This window comes from Neopsephotus bourkii, unplaced genomic scaffold (genome assembly GCF_033783945.1).
Source record: "Neopsephotus bourkii isolate Nb327-2 ecotype Australia unplaced genomic scaffold, CSIRO-AGI_Nbou_v1 NB_1863, whole genome shotgun sequence".
Lineage (NCBI taxonomy): Eukaryota > Metazoa > Chordata > Aves > Psittaciformes > Psittacidae > Neopsephotus > Neopsephotus bourkii.
In genome coordinates this window covers 238,006-257,932 of record NW_026902336.1, presented here as the reverse complement: position 1 = coordinate 257,932, position 19,927 = coordinate 238,006, and the positions used below count along the sequence as shown (strand labels likewise).

At 39.9% G+C, this 19,927-nt stretch overlaps 1 protein-coding gene across 1 annotated transcript; it reads left to right on the top strand.

The window, feature by feature from the left end:
• Window positions 1–1,147: 1,147 nt before the first annotated feature.
• On the top strand, window positions 1,148–15,919 carry DNAAF1 (dynein axonemal assembly factor 1). Its single transcript, XM_061344056.1, is given in 14 exon segments — window positions 1,148–1,611; window positions 1,958–2,006; window positions 2,008–2,093; window positions 2,546–2,681; window positions 5,349–5,440; window positions 6,292–6,513; window positions 7,387–7,553; window positions 7,810–7,931; window positions 8,390–8,604; window positions 9,709–9,957; window positions 10,478–10,587; window positions 12,875–12,943; window positions 14,921–15,269; window positions 15,587–15,919. Coding segments are annotated over 14 exon segments (2,100 nt in total). The 5' UTR covers window positions 1,148–1,475; the 3' UTR covers window positions 15,685–15,919.
• The last annotated feature ends 4,008 nt before the right edge of the window (window positions 15,920–19,927 follow it).

Sequence of the window (19,927 nt, the reverse complement as noted above, 5' to 3'; positions counted from 1 at the left end):
CAAAGCTACCACTAAACCATGTCACTAAGAGCGTCTACACAGTTTTTTAGACACTTTCAGGGACAGTGATTCCACTAGTGTCCCGGGAAGCCTGTTCCAGTGCCTGATCACTCTGCCAGTGAAGAAGGAGAGCTGAGCACAGGAGAAACAACAGGCTCTTTCAAGCACAGAAAACTACAGGAAAAACAAAGCAAGCTGAGAGACAGAAGCACCAACCGCGGCACTCGGGACTGAAAATCCTTGAACCACGGCACACTGCCGTGCGTTAATATCACACCGCATACCAGCTTTCAGCAGAAAAAGCCTCACATGGGTTTTACTGGTCAGTATTGCCTACAAGCACAGAACCCTCGGCAGCACCCGATTTACAGCCGCAGCCACCACCTTATCGCCACTGGCGGTAGGGCCGTGACCAAGTGCACACCGGGACTCAGGTCTCACCCCTCCCGGGAGGGCAGCAAATTCAGGGAGCGTTCTCCCCGACCAGCCCCAGCGACAAAGGGGCCTGACCCGGCGCCTCAGCATCCCGCTCAGCCCCGGCCCAGGCCGTACTGTCACGGAGGGAAACCACTCCCCCAGCCACGGCCCACGAGGAGGAACCCGCTGCCCTTTCGGGGCTGTTACCGGCCCAGACAGACTCACCCGCAGGGCCGGGCCCGGCCGTTCCGCGGTGCCGTACTCCCGCCGCCACCGGCGCCGCTGCGCGGGGCCGCCGGGAGAGGCCGAGTGGCCTTGTGGGCCTGCGCGCTGAGTCGCCATGGCGACAGCGGCTGTTAGGGCGACCAAGGTAGGGATCTGGCTGCACGCGCCTCAGGGGCTGTAGTCGGGGCTGCCGTCGCTCCGTCCCCGTTTACATCTCCTACTGTCTGGGAGATACCGCGGCGAGTGGTGCTCCGGGTCCGGGTCCGGGTCCGGGTCCGGGTCCGGGTCCGAGCCCGAGCGCTGGGCCCAGGCTTTCCCGGGTCTGGGGTCGGGTAAAGGGAGCTGGAGGTTTAATGGGCAATATGGCATTGCGCTTTAGGGCTGAACTCTTGTCTAGAGAGCTCTAGAGGGCTATAGCAGCAAAAAGCGCTGAGGGGAAATGTTACTGCATCTGCCGTCCCCGTGAGGAAATGAAAATGCAGCAGGAGCCTGCCCGGGTTGTGGGGCAGGAAGCAGGCATCTCCCAAGAGCAGGCTGAGCACCATCACTGCATCCTCAGCTCTATGGCCTTGAAAGGGAAGATTTGACTTACTCTACTTTGGAAGGCTTCTCAGCCGTCTTCCTCCCTGCTCTGAGCATAAACGCTCCCTGCATTTTGGTATCTTCACAATGACTAGACCTAGGTTATCCGTTCCATGCAGGCTTCATAATTTATTCATAATGCTCTTTTTATCTGTAACAGGTTCTCCTTCTAAAACCTATAGAGGTTTGACTGGAAAAGTTGGATAGTAAATCAAACAGTGACTTGGCTGATCTAAATCACATATCTTAAAATGCAGTCACAATTTGGAGACTCAGACAAAGGCCATGGAGGGGAGGTTACTGCACAATATTTGTCAGGGGACTCTCTGAATGACACCAACAATGAAGCTACCCACACAGAAAATGAAGGCAGTTCTGTCAGCACAGGTGAGCCTGTTCAGCTGGATTGCTAGGGCTAATTTAGGTAACGTTAGTGAACATAAAGCCTAGACATCAAGTTTGTCATTACTCACCTGGATGCAATATGAGTTTATTCTTTCCCTCAGTATAGCCACTGAAAATCTTGCCATAACTGAGGCTTATTCAATTGCTATCTTCTTGTGCCTTTTTTTTTTTTTTTTTTTCATGTTCTGTTGCTTTACTTTCCTCTTGCTGGAGGGATACCTTTCCCTGTGTTGCAATTATACAACCAGTCTGACTTCTAAATGTTTTAATTACAATCATATTTAAGTGAGCTGGCACAATCATCTTGTTTGCGCTGTCTCTTTTTAAGTGTATGGACTACAAGTGCAACTAGAAGGTGAAGAGCAAGATTCTGAAGAGTACTGAAAATGCAATTAATCAATGGCAATCTAAAGACAGCTCGAATGAGTATAGCACTGGAGACAACCTCCACAGAGTACAAAAGGGTGAATTTCTGGAAGAGCTAGAATAACAGTGCTTGTAATGGCTCAGATACACCATTACTGTGGTCTCTTCACGTGGAAAGTTAGCAGTCTTGTTAAGCTCAAATTATTGCTAATTAAATGTATATAATAGATGTCTAAAACCATAAGAACACAGGTGCCAGTACTTTACTTCACTGTACGTTATAATAATCGTATGACTAGTGACTTCCAGATCTAATAAAATATAAAATGGAGATTTTAACAGTTTATGTTGGCACTACTTATTTTACTACTTTGCCATCTAAATAAGCTTCCGTTCATTAAACATGTCAGCAAAAATCTTGGTTATAACACTTATTTTCTTGAAGTTCATATTAAATTACTCTTCAATATTTCTTTAAAATAATTAGCAACATGATAAATTTTTCCCCACTCACGCTGTTAAACTGCAACTTGTTTTCTTGCTCACAAAGTTGTTAAAACTCAAGACAAAGCCATAAACTGGGTGTCCAGAGCAGATCAACAGAATGAGCAAAAATCAGATGGTGATCACAAAGCTGTCGCCAGCTTATTCCATCAAAGGACAGAAGAAAAGAGGGGCTGTCTAAGGTAATACATTTGTTGCGGAAGTTTTTAATTTTCATCCTGGCATCACTGGAGTCAGTGGGAGTTTTGCTGTTCTGTATGTTAATGTTAATTCAGGGGAACAATTTTAAAGATGAGACTAGTTGATAAATCAGGAATCAGTGCTGTTTCCAGCATTTGTACAGCTCTTGGTTTTATTTTGTTTTGTTTTTTTTTGTTGTTGGTTTGTGGTTTTTTTTATGGCCATAGTACCAAAACTACATTCTAAGTAGACTATGTAGTCTGTTCAATAGTTCAAGAGAAAACTTCACAAACTCTTTTGGGAGTAATTTTTCAGTAGAATTGACTATTTCTCAGCTTTGAATCAGATAATGCATTGTGTTAATTCATCACAATGTAGATATTACAGTTTTCAAGATAATTTTTAGTAGAAGAAATCCAGAAGTACCTCAAATGGTTGACAATAAGATACATATCTCCTTTGTAAGCTTTCGCTCTAACTGTGGTTCACTCTAAACCAGGATGTGCTGCAATGGCTCTTTATTAATACTTGTGAAATGGGATTATTCTCCTGTTACCTCTGATGAAGCATATTGCAAGCAACTATGAAAATTAAACCCAACATTTGGTACTATTTAGTTACATTGTCGAAAGTCCTGTCACATGGGCTAGTTGTGGAGTGATATATAAGGAACAGTGAAGATTTACTCAGTTCTTGTATCTGCTTACTTGCTTGTGAAACTCCCAAGTTTATATTGATGCTAACTTTAGGGCAGCTGTTCTATTAGAGACAGTTAACAGTCTTTTAAAGCCAAGGGAAAGACTCACTGAGTTATCAGAAGGTGGAATGGACTGGACTTACAGAGAAAACTTGGTTAACCTGGGCTGATAGCCTAACACAATTCAGAATTAAGTTCTTATGAAGAATGGCAGCAGAGAGCAGTGACTGCACATGAGATAGAGTTTTGAAGAAACACCTTTTGTGATCCTATAAATTCCATGAGAATGCTAATCATTTGATTAAATCCTACCTCAAATAGCACAACGAAAAATAGTGGGATATACTGCAAGTAGCTAGCATGCAACAATCTACCTACGCTGACAATACAAGTAAACATTATATATTTAAAGATTGTGCTCAAGGTTTATAAATCTTTCATTCCTTCAGAGATTTATGTCAGGCATGTTTGGCTTACAGGGCTGTTACAGGCTGACATTCATATTTTACATTGCTCCAGGAGCTCAGTTGACTAGCTGACTGTATTACAGGTTTGTTCTTAAGCAATACTGAGATTTTTAATTTAGTAAGTAAATATATCTAAAAGCAAAATTGTTACAAAAGGTTTAAATTCACTGCATTTACTCAAGATTTTTTTGTTATTTTGAAAATATCTTCATGCCAAGAAGATCTTACTGTGACAGACCTTAGGCCTACAAATGCTTATGGCCACACATGCAAAGTGCATTTTGTTAATAAAGAATTCAGGAGTAGAAAATAATTTTGGACTATTTAACATTGTACTCATACAATATTTCTTGAAGTGAGGGATATCAAATAGAAGTTTTATTCAGGAATTTTGTTTTATAGAACCTAATCTTTCTAAGCAAGAAGATACAGGTATTTTCTGCTTTGGACTGTTTTTGCTAGGTGTTTTCAGTATGGATCCCAAGTTGCTTGTCTATAATGTTACTAAATTTTATATAGCCCTGAACAGCTTGCCTCCCAAAACAGTGTCCTGTCACTCTTTGCGAAGTCCATGCTAGGGGACCACCAGCTCTATGAAACTGTTGATCCCGTGCTGTCTAGCACAGGGTCCCGAGATAATGGCATAACTCATCCCTTCTGCTACTCTTCACTGCCATCCATTCCTGTTTTAAAAGTTTTAAGGCCACCCATGTACTTACTTACCCTTTGGGGTTTTGCTGTCCTGCGGACTGCCATTTGCAGCTTCGGCCTTGTCTGGCTGCTGTTGCCTGCTAGCCCAAGTGCTTTGCCCTTGCAACCTCCACTGTTTCACACTGTAGCTTTCTGCCCAGTTTCTCTTACCAAGTCCTCTGCACCTGTACTGTAGAGCTGAAGTCCACAGCATCCTTCTCACTTATATGAATCCCAAAAGGAATGGAGCTGAATACTAAGCAATTACAGTTGAACAGGTATGATTGTTTTTCTTACTGCAGCATTCCTAGCCATCACAGTCGTATATTAAAACTGCCTTGAGTTCTATTTCAGAGTCAGCATTTCATTAAAATGTTAGGTTGATATCTATTGATTTTTCTAATCTCATAAAAACGTTGCATATTGCCAGCAAAGGTCCTGCACCGAAGCAGCAAGGAATGGGGGAAAGAATTGGAGGGGAAAGAACCAGAATACAACATAGAATCATGCTGACCTTTTCCAAGAAGATGGACTTTCTCATTCCTTACCCATTCCCTACATACACTCTGGTTTTTAGTGGAAGAGCATGGTAACTCACTTCCGACAGGTAGAAATGGAAAGACACTCTAAAGAAGACTACTGCTTTTTTTATTTAGACTATAGCCTTGAAAGCCGAAGCTATTTTTCATGCACAAAAGAATGATTAGTTGTATTGCACTGATATCTGGTAAAAACCCAGAGATTACAGAATATGCACTGAAATATATTTTTGTTGTTGTTGTTGTTTTGTTTTGCTGCTCCTTCTGTTATTTTAGAATGACAAAAAAGGTTCTGCAAGACATCTGTAAACAGCAGAAATTCTACATGACCCCATACTTGAATGACACTCTTTACTTGCATTATAAAGGTAAGATGTGAACATGACCAGTTAGACTTACATAGCATTTTAGCAGAGTATCTATTTTATGGCTTATTAAAGTAAGGTATCTAATAGTTCTTTTAAATTAGAAACATAGTTTAATTTTATGTAATAATGAAATTGTGAAACAAAGTGAGTCAGGATGGAGGTGGAAAAGTTAACTCATTATAGATCTAATTGTCCTACTTCACTTTGTAGAGTCATCAAAAGATCAGTAGGAGTCAACGAACACTCTTTTTTTCCCAGAAAACCCAGTAACCTCTGAGAAATATCTTAAAATACTGGTCTGGATTGCATTTAGAGGAAAATACATATATTTCTTCTTAAATGTGTTTATACAAAGAAACTGTTTTCCAGCTTTGGGGACTTTATTACCACCAAATAAAAAACAGTGAGGAAAAAAGTTACAGTAAAGACTTGCTACACGTTCTCAGATACAACTGAAAGAGAAAGAAGTGCTAGGATGAACATGGACCATCCTCTTGTCATCTTGCAGTAGGTTTTTGCATGAGGGGTTAGCTGGTTCAGGTTAGCGTAATTGTTTTAAATAAATAGGACATAATAAATCTACCTTCTACATTTGGCCCTGGTTTTGCTATTTTCTCAGAATTAGTTGAGCACGTAAAGGGCTGCATGAGATATAGACCACAATATGTACATATGTTTTTGCCTTTTATGGGCCATGTACTGTATCAATTAATTCAGTGGAAATACTGGCAGCAGCTTGAGTACAAGTGTTCTTGCAGACTGTTTCAGCAGCATTCTTTTAATGAAATTTACTCTTCCAAAGACTTGGTTTCGGCCAATGCCATTTAATTTTGAAACATCTTTTCCTGCAGGATTTGACCGCCTGGAGAATCTTGAGGAGTATACTGGGTTGAAGTGTTTATGGCTGGAATGCAATGGCATAACAAAAATTGAGAACTTGGAGGCTCAGACAGAGTTACGTTGCCTCTACCTGCAACTCAATCTAATTAAGAAAATTGAAAACCTTGAACCCTTACAAAAGCTGGATTCCCTCAATATCAGTAACAACTACATCAAGACCATTGAGAATCTCTGTAAGAACTGTTGAAACAACGTGTTTTAACCTATAATGAGCCCATATTTCTAAGCTTTGACTAAGCTAAGCTATTATTAGTGGCACTAGTTTCAAGGTTTTTTTTTGTTTCTGTTAAAATTTTGTGCAATACCGAAGTCCGCAAGGCTTCTATTGAAGAGTCAAACTTATGTATGTTGCAATTTAAATAGATGACAAAACAAAAAGGATGTAATAGTTACTTACGCATGGATACTTAGGATAATTAAGTAGTTTTTTCTCACTTGTTAATACTATCTCAGTACTTAGGTGTTGCAGACAGGCTAGCAATCCAGTTTTCATTACTTGCTTTATGGTTAAGGTGTGCTTTGACAGCTGCAGACGCAATTACCAAATATTTTACATATTTTATCATGTTAAAGGGTGTATTCCATCTTCAGTATAAAATAAAAAATAATTCCTCTACATTATCATTTGTGTACACTGGGAGTAATTTGAAACAGAAGCTCTTGCTGTTGCGTAACTAACTATTTTGAAACGTAAATTAAAAACAACCACTCCCCTAAAACCAAATATCTGTTTTTGGGGGGTGAAGAAAGCAGCTTTGAAGGCATAGCCAGAAAGTGCATATAGCAGAATAATGAATTTAGAAAAAAACCCTCCCAATTAAATATAAACAATTATTTTGATGTGTCTTTGAGCAAACCTGGCCTAGTGAAAGATGTCCCTGTCTGTAGCAGGTGATTGAAACTAGGTGAGCTTTAAGGTCCTTTCCAACTCAAACCATTCTGTGATTCTATGATTTTGACAATGCAGTTTTCTATTTGCTCCAGAAAACCTTCCTTGAAGTAATGGCTCTCACCTTTCTTTTCACTGTTCTGTTCTTCTCTGACAGCTTGTCTGAAGGTCCTGCAGACTCTGCAAATTGCTCACAACAAATTAGAAACAGTGGAAGACATACAGCACTTGCAAGAATGCCCAAGTATTTCTGTTCTTGATCTTTCCCACAACAATCTAAGTGATCCAGCTATTATAACTGTTTTGGAGAATGTGCCTAATTTGGTAAGCCAAATTTAGCTGAAAGTTTGTATCGTGTATATACCTGAATCCCATTAAAAGGTTTCATTGGGTAGGCCAGTTCACAATAGGTACTGGTCTAAAAGAAATGTTATTGAATATTACTTGGGGTTTTGTAGGTTACCTCTAACACCCAAGATGTTTTATTCACTTCTTATTTTTAAAATTATAGGTGAAGTGCAGATCTAGAGTGAGGTTTTTTGCAACTCAACCTTAAAAATGGTTTCGCTTGTTTCTCCAGCATGTGCTGAATTTGATGGGAAACCAAGTGATAAAGAACATTGCTAATTATAGAAAAACACTTACTGTTCGACTAAAAAAACTAACGTATCTGGATGACAGACCAGTTTTCCCAAAAGATAGGTAAGAAACAGAGCCATCTTCTTCACACAGCAGTAAAGTTCAAATGCTGATGATCACTTCTCCAGGTTTTGCCAATATTGTCAGGGAAGTAAAGGTAGTCTGACCAGTATAGTTTATGAAGGGTGGAAGGGTATTGTATTACAGAGTTCTACATCTAACATACCTAGAAAATAAACAAACAAACAAACATTTTTTCGCAAGATAATTAATTTTTGAACAGAATTGTTTTACACCAAGTCTGTAGATCAAAGGCAGATCCTGATTTCTGCAGAAATGGAACAGGTATTTGGAAAAGCAGAGTTCAGCACTCCTGGCAGATCTCTGATGGTGCAGTCACCAGCATTTGGATATCTTTGGTACCTTTGTTGCAGTTCCACATACAAGATAAGATAAATGTCTCATTTATAAAGATGGGCTTTTATAGCTATATTGTAGTTAAGCTTTTGTGTTTTCATTAGAGCCTGTGCAGAAGCCTGGGCTGTTGGAGGTCTGGAAGCTGAGAAAGCAGAAAGGGAAAAATGGGAAACCAGAGAGAGAAAAAAAATTCAAGATAGCGTTGATGATTTAGCGGCAATCAGGTGGAAAGCAGACGAAAAGAAAAGAAGAAAGTGTATGGAAGAAAAAGAGGCAAGTGCTAAATCTGGAAATGGAGACATAACAGACATCCTAGAAGGTTTGTGGTTACTATTTTGGAACATGTTTGTGTCTGCTTCAATTTGAATGTTTAAAATAATTCAAATATAGGAACTGAACAGTTCCTAGAAGTTCAGAAGCAGGCTGATGCGATTTTTTTAAATATATGAATCTTCTTTTCCAATATGAAATACTTTATTTATCTTGGTGCATCTTAGATTAACCACAACAATCATTAAGCAATCATCACCTTTTTCACTGCCAATGAAACAGAAAATCAACAAATCACTTCATGTCCCAGTGTTTCAAGCTCTTCTGCTCTTCACTGAAGCAACCATGTGCCATAATGGTTCCAGCAGGCATTCATGGGCAGTTATACACCAAGAGCAATCTTTCTGCAGGATGCAGAACAGTGCTGTCTTCAACAAGGCTGTGAGCTCCAATAATACCTGGTGGCAACTGCCTCATCAGTCCCCATCCAGACAGCTCTCCAGTCCTGCCTTCGCAAGGAGTGAGAGCTTCAGCCTAGAGCCTACAGCAGTGCTAATAAAAGCATAGGAAGAGGAAGGTCATTAATAATTTGCTTCACTTGCTCACTGTCATTTTTTATGCCACGAATTCTGCTGTCACTTTATTTGAGGAAAACATTTTACAACCAGTAATAGGTCAGGTTCCAACCTAACCTTTATAGAGAAGTGCACATGTTTCAGAATAAAGAGGACTGAAGCCAAACAAGAAGGCAATACTGCAGCACAGAGAAGTGTTTATCATCTGATACATTTTTTGGGTTTCACAGGCTCTGAAGTCAAACATAGTTGACCAACAAGTGAAACTTCTGCAAGCAGGCAGGTTGCATAAAGGAGAGGATAACTTCAACATCTGTCACTGATCCATCCATCTTATTACTCAAGCATGTATAGTCACTTGTGAGCCTTTCAAAGTCAGCTACAGATAAGAGACAATTCTTTACTGTAGTGTTTTCTCTAGGAAGACTGCTGATCCATGAATAACTGCTCAAACCAAGTAGGAACTTTTGATGCATATTTTAGGCCAGACCATTGAGACTATCTAGTAAAGTCTGGATATTTAGAATGAGTAATGGCAGATTAACTCACCATTTTTAATGAACTTGTTTCTTTTTTAGGGGCACCTGAAAACTCAGATGACAAAGATGGAAATTCTAATACACTGGAGACTTCAAATATATCAGAAGAGGAAGAAACTCAAGAGAAGACTGACAAATTTAGAAATGAAAGTTTTGATGGTCGTGATGAAGTGATAACACTTCTACGAAATGGAAGAGATAACACAGATTTTACATCTGCTAGAATTCAAGAGGATGCACAGGAATCAAACTGTAACAAATGCCCAAACTTCAACAAGGAGACAGGTAGTAATGTACATGGTGAAGAATCAAACCAAACTGAGGATGCAGAGATGATGAGCCGAACTCTTAACACTGCCTTTGCTGTGATTCAAACCAACTGACTGATAGATAGGAACATCCCCCTAGATTTCCACAGTAATTAGGTGACAATTAAGTAGTATTGGATAAAATATTCTTTAACTACAACAACAGAAATTTCCCAGGGCTCAGCCTGCAATTTCTCCTACATAAAGCAGGAATAAACATGCCACAGAAACTGGACATCACTCTAGAGGTGGTTTTGTGCCTTCACACATGGAAGCACCCTTTTTCAGATATGTGGAATACATTACTGCAAAATGCCAACATTAATTTATACAATATAAGGGAGACCGGGTGGATGATGTAAGACAGTGCAGGATTCAGCTGTGAATCCTGCAGTGGTAGTCAGGTCCCCAGCAATCTGATTTTTCTGTGCTTGCTGTTGCAATACAGACAGTCTTTTATTCAGTCAGTTCTCTTCAACTGAGTATTGTTTATTCTTTAGATTTACCAAGACAGAAGGCAGCTACTGGAAAGGCCATACTTCCTGAACTGGATCAGTATGCTGAAACTCAACAAACCAAACTGGATACACTGGAGAAACTTTGTCTTGATGTATGTATTGGATTCAGATTTTGAGAAGTTCATATTTCATTATTGCCTGCTCCCAAATTAATTCTTGTAACATCCTGGCTAATAAAATTATATGGCCAGATTTCTAAGAAAGATCCACTGGTAAGAAAAGTAGAGGGAAAATAAATAAAAACAAAACAACAAATGAAAGTTGTAGTACCCCTACTCACCCTGTCCCATGTAACGTGTAAAAAATGTACCACCACTTCCAAAGTTGATTTTGTCCTTTGGTCACCTGCAGCTGACCTTCTATCTCTGATTTTTCTGGAGAAGTTCATGAGGGTTCTCATTTAAAAAACAGAACGCACAACAAAAGGGATCTAGTAGATACATGCCTTCTCTTAGGCAAAACTCAAATGAAATGTAAGGTTGAAAATGTGAACTGTCGCAGAAAAGCATAATGAAGAAATAGCCACACTGTAAATGTTAGCTAGCAGTATTAGATATTATAAATTACTTCTCAAAATATAACTTTTAAGTATGTTTCTAAGAAAAGCAGAATGTGTATTATTCAGGTATATAATAAGCAATTGACATTTATAATATGATCTTTTATTATCTAAGATGTCTATCTGATGATGCAAACATTTAAACATTCAACCACATTTAACCATGAGAGGACATGGATGCCACTGAAAAATACAATCTCACTTCAAAGAAGAATTATTCAATATGTTGTAATTATAACACTGCTGCTAAACTGGCCGTGTCAGATTATGACATTACTAGCAATAACAAACCTCTGAGTTTAGGATTTCCCAGACCACTTAATATGCTCTTTGATCCATTATACTGCCACCCTTAACTAAATTCTTCATGGAATGTTTTAGAAAAGCCTCTTATATCTTCCCCAGGGAAAAGAAGAAGCCATCCTGTTATCAAAGGGCTCTACCCAATGCTTCAGTAGAGGGCTTACTGCTTACTGCTGTATCCTCCCATTTGACTGGTTTTAATAACAGGTTTAACAAGGAGAGTGGAGAGAATTGGCAGCAATTTGAAGTATATACAAAATTATTTTTGTAAGCAGATCTTGCAGGGGCTGACATAAAAGCTTTAAAGAAATAGCAGTACTGTAGGTACCCAAAATGTAAAGATCTCATAGATTCATTGTTCTTTTTTTTTTTTCTTGGTGCTATGTGGCACCATAACATGGTATAAAAGGAACACTTCAACATACATGCATGGGGTTTCTTCTGACACATAAAAAGTACGACTATTGTAATTTTACAGAAAAAGAAACAAAGTAAAATCACACACAAATACACATTTCATGTTCTATGCTACTTTGTTCTTCAACTGATGTTTAGTAATGGAAAGAACTTCTTGCAACAACCTCCAATACTTACACTATGCAGACTTAGCGCTGACATGGCAGGGAATGGCTGTGAAGATGCCACTTGTGGAAAGCTCTGATGTACCTCCAATGTCTTTACTAATCTCCTGGAGTTAGTAGATGATCTCGATAGTAATATAAGGGAGAAGAGTGGAGGAGGATTTGTAATGTGGTGGTTATTAGGTTGGATATAAGGAAGAAATTCTTTACTGTTAGGGTGGTGAGGTACTGGAATCTGTTGCCCAGGGAAGCTGTAAATGCTCCATCCCTGGCAGTGTTCAAGGCCAGGGTGGCCAGAGCTTTGGGTGAGATGGTTTAGTGGGAGGTGTCCCCGCCCATGGCAGGGGGGTTGGAACTTGATGATCTTAAGGTCTTTTCCAACCCTAACTATTCTATGATTCCATGACATCCCTCTGTCAAGCAGAAACAAGCTCCTGTTGCTGCACATCTCAGTTCTCAGGAATCTTGCAGTTCTGTATCCCTAATTATGAAGCATTCACAGTAAAATATTTTGTTATTGGATGTATTTAGGTTAACAGAGTTTAGATGGCAGATCGTTGTCCATAAACATGAGTTGCAGATGAGGTGAAGTCATCAGCTAACAGATGCAAACCATGCTTGCTTTTAAAATCCTTTTAATGCCTTGCTGTTTATCCTTTTCTCCTTCATGATCACACAGCACAGTAGAAAACAGCATTCAGGCTGACATTAAAGTTATTTCCTTCCCATCTTCTATTTCTGGAGACAGATTTTTCCTTTTCCCACAAGTGTTTAACAGAGGAAACTGTCACATTGGAGAAAATGACAGTGTGGTATTGCTGGCTGTGGCTTCTTACCCAGAAAAGCATGGCTTTGAAGAAGATTCCACATGAGAGAGAGGTTTTATTGGTTACAGTAGCTTTTCCCACTGACCAACAATCTCATGATTATTTTCAGGAACTGCCTGATTTAGAAGACATTGATGTAAATGAATTTCCCCCAGAAGAGGAAAGCTTTTTTCAAAAGGTAAGATTTTTATTCACTCCAGTGGTGGAGCTTCCCTAAACACATTTACAAATTGTCTTGCAAAATGGGGACAATCTCAGTTGTGAAATGGTTCTGGGAGGTGCAATCAGTCATGCATTTATAAACTAAAAGGGATGTTTCAGAAGATCTCTATCCACTTGTAAATAGTTTATTAATTTAAGGTTTTATCTTATTGTATTACAAAAATAGAAGAATGAACACCTAAGATCAAGTAAATGCAGCTGTTTAATTTCTTAGCTTAATTCTAAGATTAACTTCTTAGTAGTATGTAGTGGTTTTATGAAAATGACTCTTAAAATATACTTTACAATACTAATATGCTGCAAAGTACTGAGTGGATAGAATCAAATGCTTACAACTGAATAAAATCAGTCTTTTCAACTGAAAACACAGATAAATTGAAACTTTTCGGCTCCACTGCATGCTAGTCAGATACAAGGCAGTTCATGCCCATATTAGCAGTATGCTGGGCTCAAAATAATCTAGGCAAAAGCCTATAAACAGAACAGAAGAGAAAAAAAGGAAAAGAGAGCAACAAAAATGAACTGCACAGCATTGATTCTTGTGCTGATGTTAACTCATACTTGCCTTGCTGGAGACAGAGGCCAATACAGTGCATGTTCTTACAAGTCCCTCCTAGCTAATGAGAACTTTTCCTTCAGTCAGCATAAAGCAAATCAATCATTTTTATATAAAGTGGATTTAACCTGATGTGTTTGTCCTGGGGCTATACTGTGCTAAAACTGAGTTTAGACTGTAGTCTAAAATGTTGCTGCAGCTCATGATAGCTGTCAGCAAGATGACAATCCCATATTGCCAAGAGCACTTTGCTCAGTCCTTGAGAGAGGCAATGGCTGAAAATATTGCATGGTCTCACAGGCTGCTTAAGTAGATTAAACAAATGTGACAAGGATGGAAATGCAGGAGAGCCTCAGAACCAAAGCACTGCACTTGGTGGGAGCTCAAATTTATGCACAGAGGAAGCAGCAGCTCTTGATAACTATAAGTACAATCCAATGTGGGAGGTGGGGAGAGACATTAACCTGCTTCAGCAAGTTTAGAGGAGGCCACAAACCTGTTCAGAGGGCTGGAGCATCTCTGCTTGGAGACAGGATGAGAGAGCTGGGCTTGTTCACTCTGGAGAAGATAAGGCTCTGGGGAGACCCTCGAGCGGCTTCCAGTGCCTAAAGGGTCTACAAGAAACCTGGAGAGGGGCTTTTGACAAGGGCATGTAGTGATAGGACAAGGGGAAAGGGTTTTGAACTGAAAGAGGATAGACTTAGATTAGACATTAGGAAGAAGTTCTTTACTGTGGTAAGATGCTGGCACAGATTGCCCAGAGAAGCTGTGGCTGCCCCATCCCTGTCAGTGTTTCAAGGCCAGGTTGGACAGGGCTTGAAGCAACCTGGTCTAGTGGAAAGTGTCCCATGGCAAGAGGTTGGAACTATATAAGCTGTAAGGTCCCTCCATCCCAAACCATTCTATGATTCCATAAGGCATGGAATTTATTTACTGTTTTGGTCACAGACTATAACAGCATTGAAAAATACCTTTGCAACAAAGCCTCCAATTAAAAGAAGATAAGAGAACAGAGGATATTCTAGCACTGTCACACCCTGAGTGGTGGTTCTTAAATGATGTCAGATGAATATACTAGTCAGCTCCCTCTCTTTGGAGGTAAAGTAACAGAGCTGAGCCCCCCCATTTCAGCTAAATTGCTGAAATAGGTCTTCTTTTTGCGAATGGTTAGTAATTCATCACTAATGCCTGAGGAATAGTTAACCCAAGATTCATCCACGGAGAGCAGAGCTATGGCTGAAGCACATTTTCCATACATTCTGGGAGAATGGCACATCAAAGCTGACAGCTGTTATGTGGGTCCAAGAGATATTTACCCACCTTTTAGCTTTTACATCTAGAATAATATCTTTTTAATTAGATTTTCCACCTTTACAGCAGGAATATCACCCAAAGATTGAAATAATTTCTGAAATGACAAATGACAGTGATTCAGCATTAGAGGAAAACAATAAAAGCATGTTTGAGAATTCAGAAGAAGTCCCAACAGCAATCTTTTCAAATGCATGTAAGATACATAAAGAGCATGGAAAGGAGCACTTAAGACCCCTTTTTGAAAGCTTCTTTACAAAGACTGCTAATTCCAAAAGATACCAGGAGATCAAAGATCAACAAACAACCCCCTCAAGACCCTTGATACAAGAGATTAACTCTGAGCCCAAGGATAATCTACTCTTGTCACCAGTCTACAAGCGACCAGGTGACCCAAGCCCAACAGAAGAGGATGGTAAGTTTACAGGGACATAATTGATAACAGAGAAAACAGTGGCTAGCACATACATATTAAAAGTAAAGATTTGTTCAGCTCTCTTGTTGAGAAAATTTTCAACCCATGGTTAGTTAACAGTCACCTCTTCCTTTTATTTATGTGGGAATCCCAATAAATTAGGAAATAAGATGTTATTTTTTTTTCTTTTTCTACACAGGATTTATTGCTGAGTTTTATTTAAATGTTTCTTTAAAACTTGGGCTTTACATTTCTTTTTCCAGTATTACAGACCACTGGTGAGTTTCATTTGCCTTTTGCCTTCATGCTTTTAACAGGTAATGGCAGCAATGGAGAAGCACAGTACCCAGCTGAGAGTGAAGGATGTTCTCATGAGGCATGGAACGACAACGGTAGTGAAAGTGGTTTAGATTAATCACTTTGCAAAAAACTCCCAAGTATTCAGGGCAGCTGGCAGCATTCACTCCTTTGTGAGTGCACTGTTGTGTTACAGTTAAATTAATTTCTGTGATGTCATTTTTTCCCTTGCATCCTAGGAATTACTTGGTTGAATGTTTATGTCTTAAGGTTTCATTACATACGTACTCAGTGCATACTGTAACATGTTTCTCTCACTTGAACTAAATAAAGATTTTACTTGTAACCACATATATTTTAACTTGTATAATCTCATATTTCATACCAGATGAACCTTAATGACAAATAGAGATTGCTTCTCAACATGGTCTTTTATGGATGTAATATTCATAGACATCATTGTTTATTCAAAACCAGGTGCAGAACTAGTGTCCATGCATGAACATCTGGTTTTACCTGTTAGGGCGATCTGTGATGGAGCATATGCTTATATCTGCCATTTTCATCATTTTTCATTGTGTGATGTGTGTCAGGATCTGAATTTCAAATATAACAGAAAAATAACCAGCTTGGTAGTCATGGCAGAAAGGCAGCTTTGGTGCAAAAAGCCGATCAAAGGAATTCTTCTTCCATTTGCTTCTCACACCACAGTCATAGGCTTGTGCCAAAGTGAAATGTAAGATAATAGCAGTGGTGCCTCAGCCAGGTTCTTCTGAGCTGGAGAATAAAATTTGAGGAGGCAGATACTGCTTGAGAGTAGTGCTTCCTCTGCAACACCACAAAAGATTCCTGTCCAACATCACTTGGACAACTCTTGACCAGTTCTGCTGAGCCATTCATGGCTCCTTTACCTCACACAGGAGGTTAAAAAAGTTAATTGCACACTGTTTAAGCACAACATAATGAGTTGGCCTCATCTTCAAGCGCTGATGTTTTTGTGATTTAACAGCAACATGAAGAACAGGTTAGGCATTAAGTGACCTCACATCATTAAGCCACACCCAAGTTTAGATGGATGTCTTTTTTCATATTTCTATAAATGTCCAATGGTGTTTAATAAACGGAATTGAACAGGTCTTGTAGATGTGCACATTTACAGAAGAAATACTGCTATGGGCTTGTTGAAAAGATAGATTTCCAGCTAGCTGGGGTTAGGTGCCATCTGGTGGCAAGAGAACAGGTCCTAATTAACACAGTCGTAAAAAGCCCTCAGGGAAGACAACACAATTGCTTTAAACTTCAGCCATTTTCCACCTTCTGTGCGTACAAACATGCTGACAAAATCCATGGCCTCCAGGGTAGGGCAGGAGGATAAGCAAGGGCCTTGGAGGACAGGCTTATCTGGAAGCATCCCCCAAGAATCTTCTTGGAAAGCTGCAAATGCTGCCAACATCGGTGAGCTTCATCTAACAATCACCTCCCCTTTTCTGAAAGAAAACTTGTAGCTCGGGGTTGTGTGGTTTTGTGCTGCATATTAATACCTGTCCTGTTACCCCTTTGCTGCCTGAGACAAGGAGGCACAAAATTAAATACAAACCTTTGTAAGTAAATAGAATCAGTTCTAAGTAAGGTCAAGTTTGATGGCTTTCTAACAGTATCAATGGAAAATAACTGAGGTACATGTTTCACAGAACTAAAAAAAAATAGCGCGCAGCTAGAGAACATTATGAGAACACTTGTATAAGATAAACCGTTGTAGCTGATGTAGTTTTAGGTCCTTATGACCTTAGTACAAAAGTAAATGTAAGAAAATCAGGATACAAAAACAGGACATGTAGATAAAGAGTATCTGAAACTAGCAGGTGTCCAGCATGGGCTGCAGCTAAGCTAACAGATAAGTAGAAGGACAGGGTGATTATGTTTGCAGTGTTACCGAACCAATTAAGCTGCTGCAAGCATTATCTACTGTGCGTGCTTCAGAGACTGCCAGAAGTGATGAAGATTGTTGGAAGAAGTAAACGACCCCCAGAGACCACCATCACATTTTTGTACGCACACAGGGAAACTGTCTAGAAGAATGATGTAATACATAAGTAGCCTTATGAATATGCATATATATACATAATGGACATGTATGTTTAGTGGCTATGTATGAACAGCTTAGTTTAGCAAGTTGGAGAGACACGCTAGGAGGAGCTATCCCTCGTGTGCCCTGGTGCCACAATAAATACCCGCTTGTCAATTTAAACTCTGTTGGCGAGTTCCCGGAGATCTCTCCAAATCATGTCCCAAGACAAAACAAGCAGGAAGGACCATCTGATCATGTCCCAGTTACAAAAGGAAAGTGTTTGTATAAAAGGTAATTGCAAGAGTGAAGTTTGAACTCTGTTACCACTGAAAGCAAGAAAATAAAGAGTTGCAAAAGAACTATTGATTCTTTTACTCTTATCTTGATTTTACCAGATAACACCCACCCTGAAAGGCATTTTAATTGCTAGAATTCAGCTGCTCTCTGAGCTGTGTTTACTGTGCCACATTTTACCCACCAGATCTCATCAGTGAGCCCTACATCATCTCACAGGTGACTGTCCTGAACTCCTGGAGGGATTTTTATCTGTTGGTGAAGACTTGGGAAGGAGGAAAAGAGTAAGGGGTAGGGGAAAGTAGTGAGAGAAATGCCAGAGCAGGACTAAATGAGAAAAAGGAAACATGTTTAATTAGTGTTTTCTGTAAATCTTTACAAATATACAGCATAGTGCAAAAACGCAGTCTCAGCACATCACCTTCAAGTCAAATTAATAATGTAAAAAATCAAGGAACACAAGCTTGCTTCTTCACAGGTCTGGCTCTTGAATACTGTTCCTGAAGATTCCTCTCTCACCACTGAGCTCCAATCTTTTGTTTATAGTAGAGCACAAAGCCTAAAGAACAATCCAAGAGCCACCCTGAGGGACTGCTCACAGAGGGTGCAGTCTGCCCCTTGGCACTGCTAAAATGCTGCAGCCCCACGCTGCCTGAGCTGCACCTCTGCCTACCCATGAGTAGCTCTCCTAAGGTGGCTCATTCTCAACCCTAACTAGACAATCCAGTAAGACTTGGAAGCACATGTCTAACCTCAAGCATGCAACAGGCTTCATAAAAATATGGGAAAACTACTAGGAACTTGAAGTTAAGCATATGCTTGGACCTTACCAGATCAGTACATTTAGTGTTAACATTAAGGTAATCTAGCATGTGAAGGTTCAGAGAAGGTTGTAAATCTTGAATGGGGACAACATACAGGTAATAGGAGACACCAAACAATTTTCAATCATGAGAAAAGAAGTAAACAGAGTGCAGCTCAACCACTTTCCATCTCTGGAAAAGACAAAATACAGTGGCAAATGGATTGATCTAGGTGAACTGTCAAAGCACAAATCTGTCAGAAAGGAAAACCTACACTCAAGCACATCATCTAAATACCAGGCCAATGGGGGCTGCCAGCATTCTCCCTCAGTCCTGAACAAAAAACAACCAGTGTCTGGAATTTATTCAGAAGCTCTCACAACCTCACTCTTGCAAAGTCTGCACCACCACAGTGGTGGCAGAGCTCCCAGCACACAGTAATTACCTGGGGAAAAACATGCTCAAAAATGAATGTTTCTGAGCTAACACATCTTTCACACACTGATAAATGGATGGAGGGAAGGGCTCTGACAGGAAGGTCCACTGAAAACATGCTCATCATACTAAGGAGAACGTGAGCCTGCATTCACCTGATTAACTGACTAGATTTTGGGGTGGATGCTCAGAAATATGGTTTAGAACCAAGAGTCATCAAGACAGTGGAAGCAAGCAGAGGATTTCTTCAAATGATACTGGCACGGCTCACACCTCCCTGTCTAAGCCCTTAGGAGGCCTGAGTTAGCTGAATTTCCTGGATGTTTCTTACTGCATTAGGGTAGCTTTCCTAAGGAAAAGCAACTCAGAAGCTACTGAGATAAATAATACGTTCTCATTAGAACTACTAGAATAAAAAACAAAGCTCTGCTTTGTTGAGAAAATCAGTTGTCAGAAACCACGTGGTAGAGGAAGATTAATTCAAGCTTTGGAGGCTGGTCTCAGATGCACAAAGGACAGGAAGAAAGTTAGTGGACATGGTGGACTAACCCTTCTGCCTCTCTCCTACATTGAGCAGCTGAGAGCCCTTCTAAAAAGGGGATCCAATCTATTAAATTGGTTCATCAGATTTTATACATCAATAAATCAACAGGCACATCTTCAGGGGAAATAGAACAGGTCAAGGCCAAGGGAAAAAGCACTGGACTGGACATACAATACTTAGCCAGCACCAAAACCCAGAGTCCACCTCCTCTGTCCTC